The sequence below is a fragment of the Balaenoptera musculus genome, chromosome 21, assembly GCF_009873245.2.
Source record: "Balaenoptera musculus isolate JJ_BM4_2016_0621 chromosome 21, mBalMus1.pri.v3, whole genome shotgun sequence".
Taxonomy (NCBI): Eukaryota; Metazoa; Chordata; class Mammalia; order Artiodactyla; family Balaenopteridae; genus Balaenoptera; species Balaenoptera musculus.
The window spans coordinates 20,750,427-20,773,299 of NC_045805.1; the positions used below are offsets into that span (position 1 = coordinate 20,750,427).

Sequence of the window (22,873 nt, forward strand, 5' to 3'; positions counted from 1 at the left end):
TAGTTTGTGAAATATAGTGAATATTTAATAAATACTTTAAAATTATTGATAATTAATACTTTGGATCGTATAAGACTGAAAAAAACATTGTTTAAATACCACTTCAACATAAATGAATGCTTCTTAGTGTGTAATTTGTGTCCAGGACAAGGGCGTATAATATAGAAGTGTTATTGTGAGAGGGATTTATCATCTACTGATACAGTAGCACAGACAACCTGTAGACTTTGGACTCTACAAAACTAAACTTGGATCCAAAACCTGGAATCAAGACTCATTCTTGACTATCTAAGCAGTATGTTAAATTCTTAATCATTTAATTATTTTTCTGTAGATTCTTTGTTATTCTTTTTTTTTTTTAATTTAAGTACTTTTTTTTTTTTTTTTTAATTTATGGCTGTGTTGGGTCTTCGTTTCTGTGCGAGGGCTTTCTCTAGTTGCGGCAAGTGGGGGCCACTCTTCATCGCAGTGCGCAGGCCTCTCACTATCACGGCCTCTCTTGTTGCGGAGCACAGGCTCCAGACGCGCAGGCTCAGCAATTGTGGCTCACGGGCCTAGTCGCTCCGCGGCATGTGGGATCTTCCCAGACCAGGGCTCGAACCCGTGTCCCCTGCATTGGCAGGCAGATTCTCAACCACTGCGCCACCAGGGAAGCCCCTCTTTGTTATTCTTTAAACAAATTCTTATTATTTGAAAATGATGACAGTTTTATCTCTAATTCTATTATACATAATATCATTTACCTTTTATTTTCTAAAATAAAATTGATATTTATATATTGACCTTGCATTCAGAGACTTTGATACATTGATTTCCTAATTCTAAGAATATCTTTGTGGATTCTTTGGATTTTCTACATATGGAATTATGTCATCAGTGAATAATCTAGTTTTGTTTCTACCTTTACAATTCTTATAAATTATCAAACCGTTTTCTAGTTGTATTCCGCTGGTTATGATATCTAGAACGATGCTGAATATAACTGTTAATAGTAGGTATCCTTTTCTACTTCCTTATGTTACAAGGAAAGCTTTCAATACTTCATTATTAAGTGTCAGGGGTTTAATATGTTTTTATGGATCCCTTTATCAGGAAAGGATACAAAGTTTGGTAAATGGTTTTCTTATGAACAATGTTGAATTATGTCAAAAAAATTTTATACCTCTATGAGCTAATCCTGTCTTTTCTCTTTAAAACTTCTAAGATAGTTAAATACATTTACTGAGTGTCAGATATAAACCACTCTTACATGCCTGGAGTAAACATGGTGGGCTAATGTGTTACTTAGGCTTTTTGATTTTTTGTTTATGAGTATAATTATACTGTAATTTTTATTCAGTGTACTATCTCTGTAAGGTTTTTGTGTCAGAATTATACTAGCTTCATGAAATCAGTTGGGGAGTGTTTCGTATTATTCTGTTCTCATTAAGAGTTGTAATTTGTATTCAAATTAATTCTTTCCTGAATAGCACAGACTAGAATTTCTGTGTGTGTGTGTGCGCATGTCTGTATGTGTATATATGTAAAGATTTTAAATTATTTATGTAATTTCTGTACTATGTTATGCTATATTATAATGGGAGTGCTCAGGTTTTCTGTTTATTCCTAAGTCAATATGGTAAGTAATATTTTGTAGGCATTTTTTCAAGTCAAACAGATTTTCAAATTTATTGATATAATGTTGCTATAAAATATTTGTACCATTTGAACATCTATAATATCTGTAGTAATGTCCCTTTTTATTACTGATATGTATTGTTATATTTAAATATTTTATTAATTTCACCATAAATTGGTCAATTTTATTAGTTGTAATAAATCTACTTTTGACCTCATTGATCTAGTATATTATAGATTTGTACTCTATTTCATTAATATCTGCCCTTCATTATTTGTTTCCATCTACATTTTGAGGATTTATTTTTTTGTTGTTTTATTGCTGTTGTTTTCTAGCTTCTCAGCATAGAGGGATGTTTGATCATTAATTTTTAGCATCTCTTCCCTTCCAATATAGCTATGTGAGGCTAGACATTTTGTTGTAAGTACTGATTTAGCATATTTTACAAATGTTGATAATAATATCATAATCATTGTTTAGTTTGGAACACTTTCTAATTTCAACTATTATTAGAATTTTGCCCATTGCTTATTTTAATGTGAGTTTTAAATTTTCTAAACATATGGGGATATATCAGTTAACTTTTGTTATTTAAGATTGATTGTAATGTGGTCAGATAAAAATCTCTATAATTTTCATGCTGTAATCTGTTAAGATTTGCATTAAGCCAGAGTAATGATACACTTTTTAAGGTATTTAATAGAGTAGGTTGAGATAAAATAGTCAAATAAAATATTCAGTTATTCCCCAATATATATAAGTCATTATGCTGAAAACTTTATACTTATATAATATAGTAGACAATTATATTCCAATAAAATGGAAAAAATATGCAATTGAAAAGGAGCACTTTAAAGTATTTATTTTATTTATATATGTATATATGTATTTGGTTTTTTGTTTTTTTTTTTTTTTTTGGGCCACGCTGTGCATCATGTGGGATCTTAGTTCCCTGCCCAGGGATCGAACCCATGCCCCCTGCATTGGAAGTACAGAGTCCTAACCACTGGACCACCAGGGAAGTCCCTAAAGTATTTAGATTAAGGATTCAATGCACGACCAATATGCCAACGTTGATAAAAATGTTTTAATTGTCCCATTATTATTTTTTTTTGCTGTGTTACTGAGAAAAGATTTTATAATCTCCTGTCAAGAATCTGCATTTGGCTAGTTTTTCTTGTAGTTTTGTCAGATGTTGCTTTGTTTTGACATCATGTTTCTACATCTATAATAATTTAAATTGCTAAATATTCATGGTGAATCAATTTTTTGTCATTATGAAGTAACATTTGATATATTAATGCTTTTTAATTTAGAGGCACAGAGCATGTTTTTTTCCTTTTAGTTAAAGACTGATGAATTTTTTGTGGGGAAATTCAGTGATACTTAAAAGGTGGAACATTTCCAGAATTTCTGTTTAATAAAGATGAACATGACGGAGAGGAGAATACATAGAAACTTAAAGAAGAAAATAAAGAGTAAAAGAATTCAGCTAAAGGAAACCCAATTCAAAATTTATGAACTCTTCAAAATGAGTGGGGTCAGTGAGTAATTTATTGATTTATAAAATTGGAAAGTTCAGAGCTTGATTCATTTGTTTCTGACTGGATCTGACTATTTAAGCAATAATTTCAGGAATGTCTCTCTGTCCTTCTCTTTCTCTTCTTTTTTTTTTTCTCCCTTTCACTGATTGGCTGATTTCTCAGGCAGACTTTCTCCATGTTGGAAGTACAGCTAAAAGCTTCAAGTTTATATCATGCTCAGTGTCTGATCTCAAAGAAGAATGTGCCTCTTTTTCAAAACTTAGAGCAAAAATCAGGAGTGTTTGAGTCACGTGCTTGTGTATGGATTAACTGCTTTGGTCAGAGAGAATAATATCCTATGAGAACTGAACCACTTCTAGAGAAAGAGTTGGCCTCACATGCCCCCATGGACTGACTGTGGGGAGTATATTGTCAGGAAAGAATCTGTGGAGCAATGGCATAAAAAAGATGTTTACTCCAACAGCAATCAGGGAATTGTACATTTAAACCATAGTGGCATACCTTTTAACACGCAGATTGGTAAAAATTAAAGTCTTTTAACGTTCAGTGTTTGCAATGATGTGAGTTACAGGAACACTCATACTTTCTCCGTAGGAATGTAAATCAATACAACCAGTTTGGAAAGCAACTTTTTATTATTTAGTAAAATTAAAGTACACACTCTGCTGTCCAGCCATCCCACACCCAAGTAAAAGCCCTAGAACACGTTTGCCCAAGTGTAGAAGGATCCTTACACAAAAACATTTATAGCATAATTGTTACGGATTCTGATATCCTAGAAACAACCTAAAAGATTTTCAATGGAAAATGGATCACTAATTTGTGGTATATCCGTATGATAGAATATCGCAGTGAAGGTGAATAAACCAGAGCTACAATTTAACAAAATAAATCTAGTCACTGAAAAATACAAATAAAATAAAATGGTGTGTCTGTGCATGTGTGCGTGTATCTTGTGCAAAACATGCAAAAATAAGAAAAATGTTTGATGGATATATACATAAGTAGTAAGGTTATAAAATGGGAGTGATAAAGACTCATTTGGGGACATTGCTGACATCTGGAGCTCCCTGAGGATGAAGGGACATATGATTAAGGAAAGGTTACACTGAAAGTTTCACCTATTTTGGAAATAGTAGATATGTATTCAGTGGGGTGGTGGGTAACATTATTTATATAATTATTATATGCATAAGTTTTTCATAACTTTTTAGGAAAGGATGACGGTGAGCAATTGTATGTGATCGTAGGGATAGTATAGATGGGCAAGGAAGTGATAAACAAGGCTCAAAAGTACAAATGGTGGAGAGTCATGGAATTCATTTCAACTTAAAAACACAGTTTAATTGAGGAATATTGTGCACAGGCATTGGTCTAGACACAGGACTGTAGGGAGTCCCAGGTAGGGCTACAAAGGTGAATATAACCTCAGAGCTAATATAACTACCTTATTTGCGGATGGAAGAATGGCTCCTCCTCCAATTCCAAAGCAGAAGGCAGTTCCTGAGGGTAGGGGGAAAGAAACAAAGACTGATCTCTGGCAAGATGCCATGAGGATTGCAGATCCCAAGGCTCAATAGCCCTTCTTCTGAGACAAGCTTCCCAGCCTGGCCCTGGTGGCCTTTCCTTTATTCAGCTGCTTCTTCTCCTCTTATACCCCGTACACTCGGAGTGCACTTTCCACGTGCAAAACTTTAATGACACACATCGTGTAGAATAAACTACAGGCTTATTTACATTTATATTTCATGAAAGCAGCTTACTTTGTCTCAAACTTGGTTTGGTTTTTTCCTGACCCATGATAATTCTAAATCAGCAATTTCAGAACACTGAATTTAGTTGACTGTATTGAATCTTGTTTTTGTTTTTCTTGTGGGAATTTCTAATCTTTTAATAATGCTCTTCTTTAAGACCTTGAAAATATTGACAGACATACAAAATTAGAGTTATATAGGAAGAAAGGATTCATCCTGCTATGCTTGAGGAAAACACACCAGACATATCCATTTTGATCTTTGCCTTGTTTTCTTTTTATTGAAGAAAACTTTCCAGTTCATGTCTTTGACTGATTTAACATAGAAAATGCAAAGCCAGTACATAATTAACGGAGCCTCTCTACTTGTCTGCAAAACATGCATTTGGACACTAAATATGACTGTAAGAAATGTGAACCTTCCAGAAAGGGCAGTGGAGCCATCTCTGAGGGACTTAACATTGTTGTTGTTTTGTTTGTTTGCTTTCAAAGAATCTATACAGAACATTAAATGGACTAGAGAAAATATTTGGATATGTATTGAACACTTCAATCCTTTTAAAAAACCTGTTATTTTGCTTACATATTTTCTTTTTTTCCTGCCAGTTCTCTTTTCTTGTTCTTTTTTAAGTTGAAGTATAGCTAATTTACAATATTATATTAGTTTCAGGTGTACAGCATAGTGTTTCAGTATTTTTACAGATTATAGTTTATTAAAAGTTGTTACAAGATAATGACTATGATTCCCTCTGCTGTACAATAATATATCCTTGTTGCATGTCTATTTTATACATAGTAGTTCATATCTCTTAATCCCATATGTCTATCTTGCCCCATTTCCCTCTCCCCTCTGGTAACCACTAGTTTGCTTTCTATATCTGTGAGTCTGTTTCTGTTTTGCTATGTACATTCCTTTGTTTTATTTTTTAGATTCCACACATAAGTGATATCATACAGTATTTGTCTTTCTCTGTCTGACTTATTTCACTAAGCATAATATTTTCTAGGTCCATTCACATTGTTACAAATGGCAGAATTTCATTATTTTTTATGGCTGAGTAATATCCCACATCTTCTTTGTCCAATCATCCATTGATGGACACTTAGGTTGTTCCATAATGTTTTGGCAATTGTAAGTAATGCTGCTATGAACCTTGGGGTGCATGCATCTTTTCGAATTAGTGTTTTTGGTGTTTTGGGACATATACCCAGTAGTGGAATTGCTTGGTCATATGGTAGTCCTATTTTTAGTTTTTTGAGAAACCTCCATACTGTTTTCCACAGTGGCTGCACCAGTTTACATTCCCACCAACAGTATACAGATGGCCAACAGGCACATGAAAATATGCTCAGCATCGCCAGAGTGTTAGCTTGGCTCGGTCTGGGGCACACGCTGAGGTGGTCGTGGGAAACCCGGCAGCTCCGGAGCAGTCCTGTCTCTGCCCTCTCAGTCCTGCCTCGCGGGCAAGCCAGTGAGCACGCTGCTCACCATCAGAGCCCAGCCTTCCCACAGCCCTCCTGCCTGCCCCAGAGGTCCTCCAACCAGCCAAGGCAGCTGGTCTTCCCACATAGGACCCCAGGACCCGGGCGCCCAGTCTGTGGCTCTCACCTCTCACTCCCCAGTGTGTTCACCTTTGTATTCTCCCTTTCCTCTGAGTCCCCTCCCAGGGAGCACAGGTCCCAACCTGATCGCTTTCCTTCCCTTCCTGCGCAATTATGTGTGGATCTTTCTCACAGCCTTGGTTGTACAGGAGTCCTTCTGCCAGTTTCCAGTTCGTTTTCAGTGAGACATTTTCCACATGTAGATGTATTTTTGATGTGTTAGTGGGGGGAGGTGAACTCCACATCCTCTTACTCTGCCATCTTGATCAATCTCCCTCTTGTTCTATACCTAATTGTTCTTTGATTTTTGAAGTTGCTGACATGAACATCTCAGAGATATTCTGAAAGAAGCACTTAGTCTTGATACTTTAGTTAGCAATTTGGTGTTTAAGACGACTAATAAAATATAGAGCTTCCTGGATAACTTGTCTCCCATGATCTATTTGCTAAGGAATCGGAGCTCTTTACCCAGAGACATTCAGACATATTGCTTTCCTGCAACTCTGGAGGCATCTTTGATTGAGACAAGGTTAAAGTGGACGTCACTGCCCCTCTGAACAACTGGCTCCTAAGGTGATCTAGCCTAGAGAATAGGAGGTGCTAACTTGAAACCTGAAACACAGAATAAGACAACACCAAGCATGTTAGGATATAATAAATTCAGTTTCATATAGCCTAATATATTTATTTCAAACATAAGTATTCACAACAATGCAATATATGTCCAATTACATATATTAAGTGCTTTCCATTTGCAGAAAAGTAATATACAGAAGCACAATACATTTAAAATTATTTTCTGACTTAAAATATTTACTTATTATCAATGCATTGCTAATTGCTTGCAATTTTGCCTTCTGTAATTATACTAATATGTTGAATAGAGTGTAGTCTGCTGTATTAATGTATATATCTATTTTTCAATTGGATGAGTCTTTATGCATTTATTTATGGCCTAGATGCATCTCTTCTATTCCAGGTGCATAAATGTTTTCTAATCTGCTTATTTTCTTTTGCTTATTTAAATGTAATGAATTAAGATTTCAACTTACTTTGCCACATCCAGACACTTAACTTATATTTCTAATAGTTTCTGTGACTTATAATATAGCATTTTTATGTTAATAAATTGTCTCCCATATAACAACATTAAGTATTATGCCAAGAAAAGTCTTGCTGCTGTGTGTGTGTATATAGTGTGTAGGTATGTATGTATCTATAAGCACAGAGATCTATATACTTCAGTGTCATTAAAGTCAGTGATATATTTTGTGGATCAATTCACCCAATAATTAAATATATTTGAAGGAAGCAAGGTAGTGTACATGTTAAGTTTTACGTATATAGTATCTGTAATATCTTTTAGGCAGTTCATATTTAATGTATGCCTCAGTGCCCTGAAGATAGATTGAAACACAGAAGCCTCAAAACTCAGAAATCACTTTTATCAACACATGTGGCCTCAAACATGGCTTTTTGAACATCATCCATTTGAGACATTATTAAAGTCATTATTCTAATATTAGGGCCATTAGTGTCAACCACCAACTGAAACTCATCCATTTGAGTTATTATGGTTCAAAGATTAAAAGCTCAATACAGGAAAGTTAGGCCATGATGAAAAGAAAACAAAATCAACTGAACACAGGCTGCTGAAATAGTGTTTGCAAGATTAAATGCAATGATGGTGACCAGGAACGATAGGTCTTCCATGGTTTCTGCAATATTACCATTAAATCCCATAAGGAAAGTTATTTGCTTAAAAGAACAGACTTTAAAATACAATTCATGGTGTTCTGAACTTGATAGCTTGCATGGTTAACACCAGTTTTTAAGTATTTAGCATTGTTCTCACTGGAGGTTTTCACATTTTCTTTGTGGACCTGAAAACATATATGTAGTTTCAGAATATAAGAAAAATTTCTTGTTTTCAGAGAAATTATCCCACATGTTACCAGTGTGGAATAATGTCTTCCTCTTATTAAGTACTCCTCAGGAGCTATGATGATGGGGAGGTGTAAGTTACTAAAGTGTAGGTACTAAAACACATGGACTAGGGTTGAGAGTAGGGCTGAGGTGGGGTTGAGGACTAAGGAAAGGGGAAGAAAGTTGAGTCTTGCACTCATTCACCTCTACAACATTCTCCTACTAAATGCCTACTAGAAACTAGACACAATTTTAAATTTAGAGGGCATTTTGGAATGCAAATATAATCTCCTGTTTTGAATTCCTGGGGGTCATATAGCTAACAGAAAATGGTAGTACATTGTCTTAGTCCATTTGGACTGCTGTAACAAAATACCATAGACTGGGTGGCTTAAACAACAGATTTTTATTTCTCACAGTTGTGGAGGCTGGAAGTCCAAGATCAAGGTGTCAACAAATCCAGTGTCTGGTGAGAGGCTTCTTCCTGGCTTGCAGACAGCCAGCTTCTCCCTGTGTCCTCACTCCATAGACTGCACAGAGAGAGAAAGCAAACTTATTTGTGTCTTTTTATAAGGGCACCAATCCCATTCAGGAGGGCTCCATTCTCATGACCTAATTACCTTCCAAAGACCCCATATCCTAACACCATCGCATTATGAGTTAGGATTTCAACATATGAATTTAGGGCATACACAAACATTCAGTCCATAGCACATGTAGAGAGAAATGAAAAGAAATATGCACAAAGGGTGCTATGCCCAGGTCCCTGAGTGGACCACATTGTACCTGCCAAGAGTTTCTGATGTAGACAGCAGCAGAGGGATGTTCCAGATCTTAACAGGAGGGGAAGATACAGATCCATATGCCAAATGCGTTATGCCAAAAGAAAGAAATCACTGTCATGGAAATAGCAATTCCTCACCCCCTGACCAGTTTGATCTTCTTGCTGAAGCCTGCTCACTCTCAAATTAATTATGTTTTCCACATATGGGAGCTGGCTTTGTGGATTGTGGATGGATTAATGTGCAAAATTGTCCAATAAATTGAAAATAGATTTCAATTACATGATGTAATTGTATTTATTTAAAATATTTTAATAAAGAAAATTATTGATTAGAAGATACATTGGAGAACACTAAATATATATATGTTATGTATGTATATATAGATATACACATACATTTGCAATATTGAATCTAAAATGGATTCACATTCAGTAGTAATAAAGAGTGAACAAATTGCAGTATTAGAATCTATGAAGTATAGAGTAACTAAAGGTTCACAACTGAATAATGCTTTATAAGTACCTTGTGATGTAGCAAGTATGGGCACTATTGTCTACTTGCAGAGAGAAAACACGAGAATCCTTCAGTCCACAAGTCCTTATTAAGCATCCAGCACATGCCAGGTATAATGCCAAGTCTTCAGGCTGCCACCAAGAACAAGGCAGACATCGTCTCTCCTTGTGTATATGCAAAGATTTTCTAACTGGCTAAACCCACACAGACCTTGTCAGGACTATGTCAGGATTTAGAGGTCAGATGTGTACCCAACCAACCTAGCCCAGCAATACCCTACCAAATTAGACAGCCTCCTGAAAAGGATGGTAATTTTAAAATATTAATTTAAGTATAAAACATACTGTAGAGATTAAATAATATATATATTTCTCTTCTTTTTCAAAAAAAAAAAAATACATGTTGATGGTTTCCTGGATACCAGATTCATTTTTAAACCTTTCCTCTGACCATAGGAGCTGATGCTGTGGAAGCTCAGTGTAAAAGATTTGAAGTGAGAGCAAGTGAAGATGGCAGGGTGCTGTTTTCTGCAGATGAAGATGAGATTACCATTGGGGCTGAAAAGCTGAAAGTTACAGGTACTGTAGATGGAGGTCTTGGAACATTGTTTACTTCTTGAAAGAATACGCAACTGAACAAGAAACTACTTTTTTATATCTATGGTCCCCACGCCTGAAATTGAGTCTCGCATAATATCATGATATCACATCATTTGATTTTCCAGTAGTCATAAACAGAAAGCTCTGGTCATGGTTGCTGAAGACACTATAAATATTAGCCTTAATGATAAAAAAGCAAAGCTGCACATCTCAGGCAGGGTTAGGTGGAGGAAACTGAGTGTGGGTGGTGGAAGAAAAGGTGGGGTGCAAACAATGATTAAAGATTACTCAAGGTGATAGATAAATACAATTTAGAGGTATTACTTAAAAGTAAAAGATATGCAAAAGAAGAACTAAAATGTAAATATCAACTTTAGAATGAAGTAAGGGGAAGGTTATAAGTAAATTAAATTCCTGTTCTTTGGGCTCATAATTGTCTTCAAAAGTATATAAATCAAGAAATAGTGCTAATCACCTATTATTGAGACATTATTAAAGTCATTATTCTAATATTAGGACCATTAGTGTCAACCACCAACTGAAATGAAAAAGCAAAAACAAGAACAAAATAGCAGAAAGTTAAAAGCACGATTGGGAATGGGGAAGAATTTTATTAATACTATTTTTAGCATTGTAAGTACAATCTCTTTTGAATAATTTGATTTACAACCACAATACATATTATTTTGATAAAATGTTTTTAAAATACAAAGAGGTCTATATTTAAAAAATTAAATATGTTTGGCTTAGCATTTCCCAAATTTGAGTTTGGGGACAGCTCATGGGATATCTATCATATCTAGGTAGAACAGAGCCTGTGGGCCATGTGAGAGCAGTTTGCATGGTAAATGACCTCAGCTCTTGGGCTGTTTGGGTTAAATTCTGCCTCCACCATTCAATATTTTGAGTAAATCTATGCCGTCTATTTTCCTTCATCTAAATGATTGAAATGATAATGATATCGTTAGTGCTCAAATTTCATGTGTGTGCACGTGCATGCCTATGTGTGCATGTGTGTTTTTAGAATGTTTTGGGCACATAATGAAGACATTGTAAAGGTTAGCTTTTTGTTTTTATTAATAAAGATAATATTGATATTGCCAATATCCCAGAAACCAGGGTCTGTGTGGATTTCAAGAAAGATACACTATTAAATAGCAATGAAATTCAACAAAGATTGTTGAATGGGGATCCTCACTGGGCATCTCTGGTCTGGCTCACAATCTACCACCACCATCCTTACTGTCCCCGAGGGCCTCCTTTCTTTCTTTCGTGAGTTTTCTGATGAGTAGCTGGAGCCTGCACCATTGGGTTAGTGTTTGGGCTGGTTCCCAGGACTGCCCATCAGCCTCATTTCTCTTTCTTTCTTAAGATTCCTTAAAAAGGTCAGGAGTAAACATGTACATGGGGTAAACATTGGCCTCCCTAAGTCTTGAGTTGGCAGTCAGGGAGCCAAAAAAAATTTTTTTTATTAAAAAAATCATGAGGAGGGCTTCCCTGGTGGTGCAGTGGTTAAGAATCCACCTGCCAGTGCAGGGGACACAGGTTCGAGCCCTAGTCCAGGAAGATCCCACATGCCGCGGAGCAACTAAGCCCGTGTGCCACAACTACTGAGCCTACGCTCTAGAGCCCCTGAGCCACAACTACTGAGCCCGCATGCCACAACTACGGAAGCCCGTGTGCCCAGAGCCCATGCTCCACAACAAGAGAAGCCACCGCAATGAGAAGCCCGCACACCGCAACAAAGAGTAGCCCCTGCACGCCGCAACTAGAGAAAGCCTGCACGCAGCAACAAAGACCCAACGCAGACAAAAATAAATAAATAGAAAAAATAAATTTATTAAAAAAAATCATGAGGATTTTCCTTGGCAAAGAGCACAAACAAATCAGAAAGGACATTGACTTTAGGGCCCTTGATGCTAACATCTGAGTTGCTAGTTGGTGAGAAAGTCAGGAATCAGAGTAAAAACGCACTCAGAGGGATTGGGCAGATGTGATTTTAATATTTAACAATCTTTAAACCTTGGTAGTACCTGCAGTTATCAGCTTTGATACCAAAATAATCCTCATAGCTTTTAGGATATTACACACATAACCAAAAATTATTTCATCCATTTCAGATATTGGCATTGGGTACTTTGTATTCATAAGTGAAGGGTAGTTCTGGAGCTCTTGACAGCTTTCATGATCTCATGGAATTCTAACTTTCTCTGATCTTTATATTACCTTGATTTTTCTCATAACTATTGCAGTGAAGTACTGTCTTCACAAAATTAGACCCAATAACTAGTTTTCTTAATTTTTCTTGGAGGTAGATGGATACTCACATTTATTTCCTCTTTTTCTCGGTAGCCTGGTTGCCGTCTTTCAATTGTTAATTAGACAATTAAGTCAGAGGAAAAAGTGCTCCCTAAAATATCTAAGGTTTTTTTGCTTTTCAGTTAACTGTCTTAGGGCAGTCATCTCTGCTGACCTATTATTCATTCTTTCTCTCTTTCTCCCCTTTGTATGTGTGTGATGTATGCATGGTATATTGTATGATGTATAGATGGATAAATACATATATCTCACTCTAGCTCTGTTTTTCCATTTCTTTCTCTGTCTCAAACATATACACACAGCTTTGAGTTTATTTTTCATAATACTCTTGTTTATATTTTCCAATTATCTCAAAAAATTAATCAGTTTTACAATATGTTTATGTATCATATGACTCCAGAAGATCCTAAATAATAAACTAATACAATTTTGAGTTCATAATTATAGAATCCAGGCAGATTTTTGTAAAGGATGGAAGCATCACACAGGAGGGAACAATGAGAGTGTCTGTAACAAGTAACCCTGGCTTTTAACCTGATGCGGGTATGCAAGGGCCACATCTTTCATAAATAAATGCTAAGTTGGGGAGTACTTTATTTTATTTTTATTTTTTTAATAAATTTATTTATCTATTTATTTCTTTATTTTTGGGCTGCGTTGGGTCTTTGTTGCTGCTCATGGGCTTTCTCTAGTTGCAGCGAGCGGGGGCTACTCTTCGTTGTGGCACGCAGGCTTCTCATTGCGGTGGCTTCTCTTGTTGTGGATCACGGGCTCTAGGCACGCAGGCTTCAGTAGCTGTGGCACGCAAGCTCAGTAGTTGTGGCTCGCAGGCTCAGTAGTTATGGCACACGGGCTTAACTGCTCAGCGGCATGTGGGATCTTCCCGGACCAGGGCTCAAACCCGTGTCCCCTGCATTGGCAGGTGGATTCTCAACCACAGCGCCACCAGGGAAGCCCCAGGGGAGTACTTTAATATGATTAAAATTCCCCTCAGTATCCAGTCACACTTCTGTTTCTCACAGAAGAACCCAGATAGACCCACAGACACAGACACAAACATACACACATACACACGCATTCTCAAATTCCTGTGAGGTCCTTACTCCATTACCAGAATACCGCATATGAACTTTATAGTAGCTTTATTCCTTCTTGTGATACTTCTAAAATAAAGTTATCAAAGGCAAATATAACTTAGAATTTCACATGCTTAGAGGAGGAAATTGTGCATAGCGTAGCATGCAATTTAAGGGCACTGGGATTGATTAGTAACCTCATACGTACTTTAAAGCAGTGCTTAAATATTTAACAAACTATACTACAAAGAAACAGTGACTCCAGGGTATTTCATGTAAATTAGGTAGCAGTGCTGACAAGACTTCAAAGTTGCATGTGACAAGAGATCTGTGTGAGGTTGATTCTAGAATTTTAAATTTGTGACACAGAAATTTTCTACTTAAGCAATATCCATAGGGATTAAAATGGATCCTTTCTAAAAAAATGGCATTTCGTACATGGACTTCTCTTTCCAGGTGGCAGAAGTAGATGAATTTATTTAGATAATAAGTGTGTCTATCCAGCTGAGGTAAAATCACTTATGACTAAAATTATTTGTAGATCTAGTGTGGCTCCGGATACTCAAATTTACTCTACTTGGAGCATAGCAGGGATGTACTTGATGCATTTAAATACTTTCAGGGTGCAGGAGGGTAGAAGTAAAGTGGCAGGTAGTTACCTGAATACCACCACCCCTCATTACCGGCATGTTCAGCAGTCAGTCAGTGACATGCTTTCAATTTTTAATGTTTTTACTCTTGATATTACTTGACTTGCTCAGTAGTACTTTGCTTAAATCTTAATTTGAATATACTTATTTGACCTTAACATACCCTGTCTATATCATTGAATATATGGGAGTTTTACACTTTAGCTCACATATGCATACTTGACAACTTTATTTTCCTTTGTATTCCCTAATATTGGTCAAAGATATTACTTAATGCAATTATCTTTTGAGACCAGGTCAATAAATAAAAGATATGAACCTTTACACGCAGAAGACTCTTAAATTTAGTGCTTTCAGGCAGAATCAATCAACTGTGATTTGTACTTTCATTTTTATTCCAGGTAGTATATTAACTTAGAAAACAAAGTGCAGGTCATTTGACTTTATAAAGTGAAAGACTTTAGTCCTATACGATATTTTCATGTTAAATTAAAAGCCATTAGTTGGAGTTAGATCTCTCTGTTTTGCCTTTGAGAGAAAAGTAGAAAATGGCTCAATGTATGAGAAAAAAGGATATCTCTTTTTTATCAGGCGGTAGAAATTAAAACTGGCAATTTGAAAGAATAGTGAATCCGAATCATGCATCCACTCTGTGCCCTAGTGTTTGCTTCAAAGCCAAGAGTGTCATTCCTTTGTCTCTGTTCTAATTGAATGGTTGGAAAGATAGACAGGTTCCAATGCTTATTTGACAACAGAAGAAAGAGTTTTCCAAAGAGCTGCCTTTAAATTAAACATTATGTTTCTGGGTTGAAATCAGTATTTTCTGGTTTGTCTTTATTAGTTAGTCTTCTACATCCTTGTTCTTGTCTGTTAAATTGGGACATTGTGATGGGGTCAGCTTTGGAATCAACCTTTCTATTACATAGGACTGTTGTTCCTCCAGGCTGTCCAAATGCTAAGAACATGGTAACACTCAACCAGCAGGATGGAGCTGCTTGGTCTGAACGGCACCTGAAGAAATGTGATGAGATCAGGTGCTGAGGAAAGTGAGGTGCAATCACTTCATTTTCTTCGGTGTGGCATTTCAAGTCTGTAGACTTCGGTAAATCACTCAACTCAATTTTCTAGTTGTTTTTTTTAATTAGTCCTCCTCCTCCTTTCCTCCCACCCCAGCGAGCCTGAGGAAATGCTTCAAAAGCACATCTGCATGGCTACTGTCTCTAGTTTTTTAAACTTACGGAGGATAAAGCTTTTAGAGATGTTAAAGATGAGTACCACTCTGGCCCCCACATTTCTGGGTGAAAACTGATTGCAGGTTTTGAAGTGTATTAATAATGAACTATGCCATCATCAGAAAATAGCTGCTTGCTCTGAGCACCTTACTGACAGTCTTTTCCGTGACTTATTTTATTTCTCTGAGCTCTGACTTAAATGTTTCCTAATTTTGTTAAAGCAAAACTTCTTGAAAATATAATTAGTATAATAGAAATGTGAAGAAAGTCATAAAAGAGGACCGCTTTCCTTTTATGAAAGGAGTTTCAAAGAATTTGTGGATTTGTTTTTAAAGCCAATCACATTTAGCAAAACTTGAATGGGGCTCCAGAGCAAGGGGTATACAAGAGTTTTTTGTTTTCTTTTTTAAATTATACTCATGACTTTTCTTCAGGCTTGACATTGTTTCAAACAATAAAATATAAATTTTATTTATATTAAATAAAAATTATATAAAATATAAATTTTAAACATGTAATTAATAAACCACAGATAATATTTTTCAGAGTACAGAAAAATATTCTCCACATACGTCTTAGTCAACTCAGGCTGCTGTAATAAAATATCATAAGCTGAGTGGCTTACAAAATAGAAATTAATTTTTCTCACAGTTCTGGAAGCTGGAAGTCCAAGGTCAAGGTGACAGCATGGTTGGGTTCTGGTTAGAGCATTCTTCCTGGCTTGCAGACAGCTGCCTTCTCAATGTGTCCTCACAAGGCAGAGAGAGAGTGAGCCCTGGTATCTCTGACTCTTCTTATAAGGTCACTAATCCTATAATGAGTGTCCCACCATCTCCGTCATCTAAATCTGATTTTCTCCCAAAGGCTCTGTCTGCAAATACCATTACACTGGGGGAGATAGCCACCACACATTTATTTTGAAGGGACAAAATTCAGTCCATAGCAATATGGTAAATTATTTTATTAAATATGGAATAAATGAAGTATACAATATTAACTTTCAATGCTGTAAAGATCTTGATACAGGGATATATAATTACATAGGATAGGTTTGTAGCTTTTTGATGATGTGGCTTTAATACAATGGTCAATCTCAGAGAATCTAGACATATCAATGACTCTGTGGTCCCTTAGCCTATTCCCCTTGAACATCAATTGCCAAATTCATAAAACCTGAAGTAGGATTCTAAGGTAATTGGATTGCAAACAGTGGAAGACTGTAGTCCCTGTTGAGTGAGTGAAACACAGGCCTTCTGTATTATTGATTGAAAGGGGATCCTGCAGTTTCAGTCCATTTCACTTCTTCTTTTGTTCTCTTTCTCAGTGGACGTGTCAAACTTCCTTACTCTGTAGGATACATCATTTTACCACTGAAATAGAGTCTCAATCCTGATTTCACTGGCCTGATTAGATAACTCCAATTCTTTTAACCCTCCCATGCATGCTCACAGGTAGGCTGGAGATCACTTTTTGGCAAATTCAAAACTGTCCTCAGGAACACGTTTTGAATAGACTTAAGTGTCAAGGTAAGTGCTCAGGTTGAAGCCCCAAAATTCTGACTTTAGGAGGGAAATTGCCAACCAAAGAGTAACTGTCAACTTTTATTTTGAAATGATTATAAATTCACAAATGGAGGCGCTCCAGGATCGTGACAAGTTGCGGCAGGGATAAGGGAGGATGTGGGCATCAGCTGCTTCTTCTAGATGCTAGAGAATGCAGCTGGACCTGGATCCAAAGCAGGCTCTCCATATCGAAAAGGCCCGGAGCATGATGCGTGGCTGGAGGACAGAGCTGAGTGCAGAAGGCCCGTGACCCTGTGCCTTTGGATTGGAGAATGTAACCCATTTACATGTAAGCTGTGTGGCTGACAGCATCTTGGTGCTCCGGCCAGGTGTCAGGCCTGAGCCTCTGAGGTGGGAGAGCCGAGCTCAGGACATTGGACCACCAGAGAACTCCCAGCCCCATGTAATATCAATTGGTGAGAGCTGTCCCAGAGATCTCTTTCTCAATGCTAAGACCCAGCTCCACTCAATGACCAGCAAGCTCCAGTGCTGGACACCCCACGACAAACAACTAGCAAGACAGGAACACAACCCCACCCATTAGCAGAAAGGCTGCCTAAAATCATACTAAGTTCACAGACACCCCAAAACACACCACCAGATACGGTCCTGCCCATCAGAAGGACAAGATCCAGCCTCATCCACCAGAACACAGGCAGCAGTCCCCTCCACCAGGAAGGCTACACAACCCACAGAACCAACCTTACCCACTGGGGACACACCGAAAACAACGAGAACTATGAACCTGCAGACTGCAAAAAGGAGACCCCAAACACAGTAAGTTAAACAAAATGAGAAGACAGAGAAATACGCAGCAGATGAAGGAACAAAGTAAAAACCCACCAGACCAAACAAATGAAGAGGAAATAGGCAGTCTACCTGAAAAAGAATTCAGAGTAATGATAGTAAAGATGATACAAAATCTTGGAAATAGAATGAAGAAAATACAAGAAACCTTTAACAAGGACCTAGAAGAACTAAAGAGCAAACAAACAATGATGAACAACACAATAAATGAAATTAAAACTTCTCTAGAAAGAATCAATAGCAGAATAACTGAAGCAAAAGATAGGATAAATGAGCTGGAAGATAAAATAGTGGAAATAACTACCACAGAGCAGAATAAAGAAAAAAGAATGAAAAGAATTGAGGACAGTCTCAGAGACCTCTGGGACAACATTAAATGCACCAACATTAGAATTATAGGGGGTTCCAGAAGAAGAAGAGAAAAAGAAAGGGACTGAGAAAATATTTGAAGAAATTATAGTTGAAAACTTCCCTAACATGGGAAAGGATATAGTCAATCAAGTCCAGGAAGCACAGAAAGTCCCATACAGGATAAATCCAAGGAGATACACGCCAAGACACATATTAATCAAACTATCAAAAATTAAATACAAAGAATAAAAGTTAAAAGCAGCAAGGGAAAAAGCAACAAATAACATACAAGGGAATCCCCATAAGGTTAACAGCTAATCTTTCAGAAGAAACTCTGCAAACCAGAAGAGAGTGGCAGGATACATTTAAAGTGCTGAAAGGGAAAAACCTACAACCAAGATTACTCTACCCACCAAGGATCTCATTCAGATTTGACAGAGAAGTTAAAACCTTTACAGACAAGCAGAAACTAAAAGAATTCAGCACCACGAAACCAGCTTTACAACAAATGCTAAAGGAACTTCTCTAGGCTGGAAACACAAGAGAAGGAAAAGACCTACAATAATAAACCCAAAACAATTAAGAAAACGGTAATAGGAACATACACATCAGTAATTACCTTAAATGTAAACGGATTAAATGCTCCAACCAAAAGACATAGACTGGCTGAATGGATACAAAAACAAGACCCGTATATATGCTGTCTACAAGAGACCCACTTCAGACCTAGGGGCACATACAGACTGAAAGTGAGGGGATGGAAAAAGATATCCCATGCAAATGGAAATCAAAAGAAAGCTGGAGTAACAATTCTCATATCAGACAAAATAGACTTTAAAATAAAGACTATTACAAGACACAAAGAAGGACACTACATAATGATCAAGGGATCAATCCAAGAAGAAGATATAACAATTGTAAATACTTATGCACCCAACATAGGATCACCTAAATACATAAGGCAAAGCTAACAACCTTTGGGGAAATCGACAGTAACACAATAATAGTAGGGGACTTTAACACCCCACTTTCACCAATGGTCAGATCATCCAAAATGAAAATAAATAAGGAAATACAAGCTTTAAATGATACATTAAACTAGATGGACTTAATTGATATTTATAGGACTTCCATCCAAAAACAACAGAATACACTTTCTTCTCAAGTGCTCATGGAACATTCTCCAGGAGAGATCATATCTTGCGTCACAAATCAAGTCTTGGTAAATTTAAGAAAATTGAAATCGTATCAAGTATCTTTTCCGACCACAACACTATGAGACTAGATATATATTACAGGAAAAAATCTGTAAAAAATACAAACACATGGAGGCTAAACAATACACTACTAAATAACCAAGAGATCACTGAAGAAATCAAAGAGGATATCAACACATACCTAGAAACAAATGACAATGAAAACACTACAACCCAAAACCTGTGGGATGCAGCAAAAGCAGTTCGAAGAGGGAAGTTTACAGCAATAAAATCCTACCTCAAGAAACAAGAAACATCTCAAATAAACAACCTCAGTTACACCTAAAACAATTAGAGGAAGAAGAACAAAAAACCCCCCAAATTTAGCAGAAGGAAAGAAATCATAAAAATCAGATCAGAAATAAATAAATAAGGGCTTCCCTGGTGGCACAGTGGTTAAGAATCCACCTGCTAATGCAGGGGACATGGGTTCGAGCCCTGGTCCAGGATGATCCCACATGCCATGAAGCAGCTAAGCCTGAGCACCACAACTACTGAGCCTGCGCTCTACAGTTCGAATGCCACAACAACTGAAGGCCACATGCCTAGAGCCCATGCTCCATAGCAAGAGAAGCCACCACAATGAGAAGCCCAGACACTGCAATGAAGAATAGCCCAAGCTCGCCCCAACTAGAGAAAGCCCATGCGCAGCAACGAAGACCCAACGCAGCCAAAAATAAATAAATTAATTAAAATTACTTTTAAAAAAAAGAAATAAATGAAAAAGGAATGAAGAAAACAATAGCAAAGATCAATAAAACTAAAAGCTGTTTCTTTGAGAAGATAAACAAAATTGATAAACGATTAGCCAGACTCATCAAGAAAAAAAGGGAGAAGATTCAAATCAACTGAACTAAAAATGAAAAAGGAAAAGTAACAACTGATACTGCAGAACTACAAACGATCATGAGAGATTACTGCAAGCATCTATATGCCAATAAAATGGACAATCTGGAAGAAATGGACAAATTCTTAGAAAAGCACAACCTTCCGAGACTGAACCAGGAAGAAATAGAAAATATGAACAGACCAATCACAAGCACTGAAATTGAAACTGTGATTAAAAATCTTCCAACAAACAAAAGCCCAGGACCAGATGGCTTCACAGGCGAATTCTATCAAACATTTAGAGAAGAGCTAACACCTATCCTTCTCAAACTCTTCCAAAATATTGCAGAGGGAGGAACACTCCCAATCTCATTCTACGAGGCCACCATCACCCTGATACCAAACCCAGACAAAGATGTCACAAAGAAAGAAAACTATAGGCCAATATTGCTGATGAACATAGATGCAAAAATCCTCAACAAAATACCAGCAAACAGAATCCAACAGCACATTAAAAAGATCATACACCATGATCAAGTGGGGTTTATCCCAGGAATGCAAGGCTTTTTCAATATACGCAAATCAATCAACGTGATACACCATATTAACAAACTGAAGGAGAAAAACCATATGATCATCTCAATAGACGGAGAAAAAGCTTTCGAGAAAATTCAACACCCATTTATGATAAAAACCCTCCAGAAAGTAGGCATACATGGAACTTTCCTCAACATAATAAAGGTCATATATGACAAACCCGCAGCCAGCATCGTTCTCAATGGTGAAAAACTGAAACCATTTCCACTAAGATCAAGAACAAGCCAAGGTTGCCCACTCTCAACACTATTATTCAACATAGTTTTGGAAGTCTTAGCCACAGCAATCTGAGAAGAAAAAGAAATAAAAGGACTCCAAGTCAGAAAAGAAGAAGTAAAACTGTCACTGTTTGCAGATGACATGAAACTATACATAGAGAATCTTAAAGATGCTACCAGAAAACTGCTAGAGCTAATCAGTGAATTTGGTAAAGTAGCAAGATACAAATTAATGCACAGGAATCTCTTGCATTCCTATATGCTAATTATGAAATATCTGAAAGAGAAATTAAGGAAACATTGCCGTTTACCACTGCAACAAAAATAATAAAATACCTAGGAATAAACCTACCTAAGGAGACAAAAGACCTGCATGCAGAAAACTGTAAGACACTGATGAAAGAAATTAAAGATGATACAAACAGATGGAGAGATATACCATGTTCTTGGATTGGAAGAGTCAACATTGTGAAAATGACTATCCTTCCCAAAACAATCTACAGATTCAATGCAATCCCTATCAAACTACCAATGGCATTTTTCACAGAACTAGAACAAAAAAAATTCACAATTTGTATGGAAACACAAAAGACCCCGAATAGCCAAAGCAGTCTTGAGAAAGAAAAACAGAGCTGGAGGAATCAGGATCCCTGACTTCAGACTATAAAATACAAAGCTACAGTAATCGAGACAGTATGGTACTGGCACAAAAACAGAAATGTAGATCAATGCAACAGGATAGAAAGCCCAGAGATAAACCCACGCACATATGGTCACCTTATCTTTGATAAAGGAGGCAAGAATATGCAATGGAGAAAAGACAGCCTCTTCAATTAGCGGTGCTGGGAAAACTGGACAGCTACATGTAAAAGAATGAAATTAGAACACTCCCTAACACCATACACAAAAATAAACTCAAAATGGATTCAAGACCTAAATGTAAGGCCAGACACTATAAAACTCTTAGAGAAAAACATAGGCAGAGCGCTCTGTGACATACATCGCAGCAAGATCCTTTTTGACCAACCTCCTAGAGAAATGGAAATAAAAACAAAAATAAACAAATGGGACCTAATGAAACTTAAAAGCTTTTGCACAGCAAAGGAAACCATAAACAAGACGAAAAGACAACCCTCATAATGGGAGAAAATATTTACAAACGAAGCAACTGACCAAGGATTAATCTCCAAAATATACAAGCAGCTCATGCAGCTCAATATCAAAAAGACAAACAACCCAATCCAAAAATGGGCAGAAGACCTAAACAGACATTTCTCCAAAGAAGATATACAGATTGCCAACAAACACATGAAAGGATGCTCAACATCACTAATCATTAAAGAAATGCAATTCAAAACTACAATGAGGTATCACCTCACACCAGTCAGAATGGCCATCATCAAAAAATCTACAAACAATAAATGCCAGAGAGGGTGTGGAGAAAAGGGAACCCTCTTGCACTGTTGGTGGGAATGTAAATTGATACAGCCACTATGGAGAACAGTATGAAGGTTACTTAAAAAACTAAAAATAGAACTAACCATGTGACCCAGCAATCCCACTACTGGGCACATACCCTGAGAAAACCATAATTCAAAAAGAGTCATGTACCAAAATGTTCATTGCAGCTCTATTTA

General features: G+C 36.8%; 1 protein-coding gene across 2 annotated transcripts in view; it reads left to right on the forward strand.

Annotated features, from left to right (window-relative positions):
• Positions 1–22,873, forward strand: part of SGCZ (sarcoglycan zeta) — a 902,846-nt gene that overhangs the window by 850,041 nt on the left and 29,932 nt on the right. The window contains exon 5 of one of the 2 annotated variants that reach the window (XM_036838469.1): positions 10,197–10,319. The exons of the other annotated variant lie outside the window; for it this stretch is intronic. Within the exon in view, the coding sequence (XP_036694364.1) occupies positions 10,197–10,319 (123 nt within the window). The remainder of the gene's footprint in view (positions 1–10,196; positions 10,320–22,873) is intronic. 2 annotated transcript variants of the gene reach the window in all.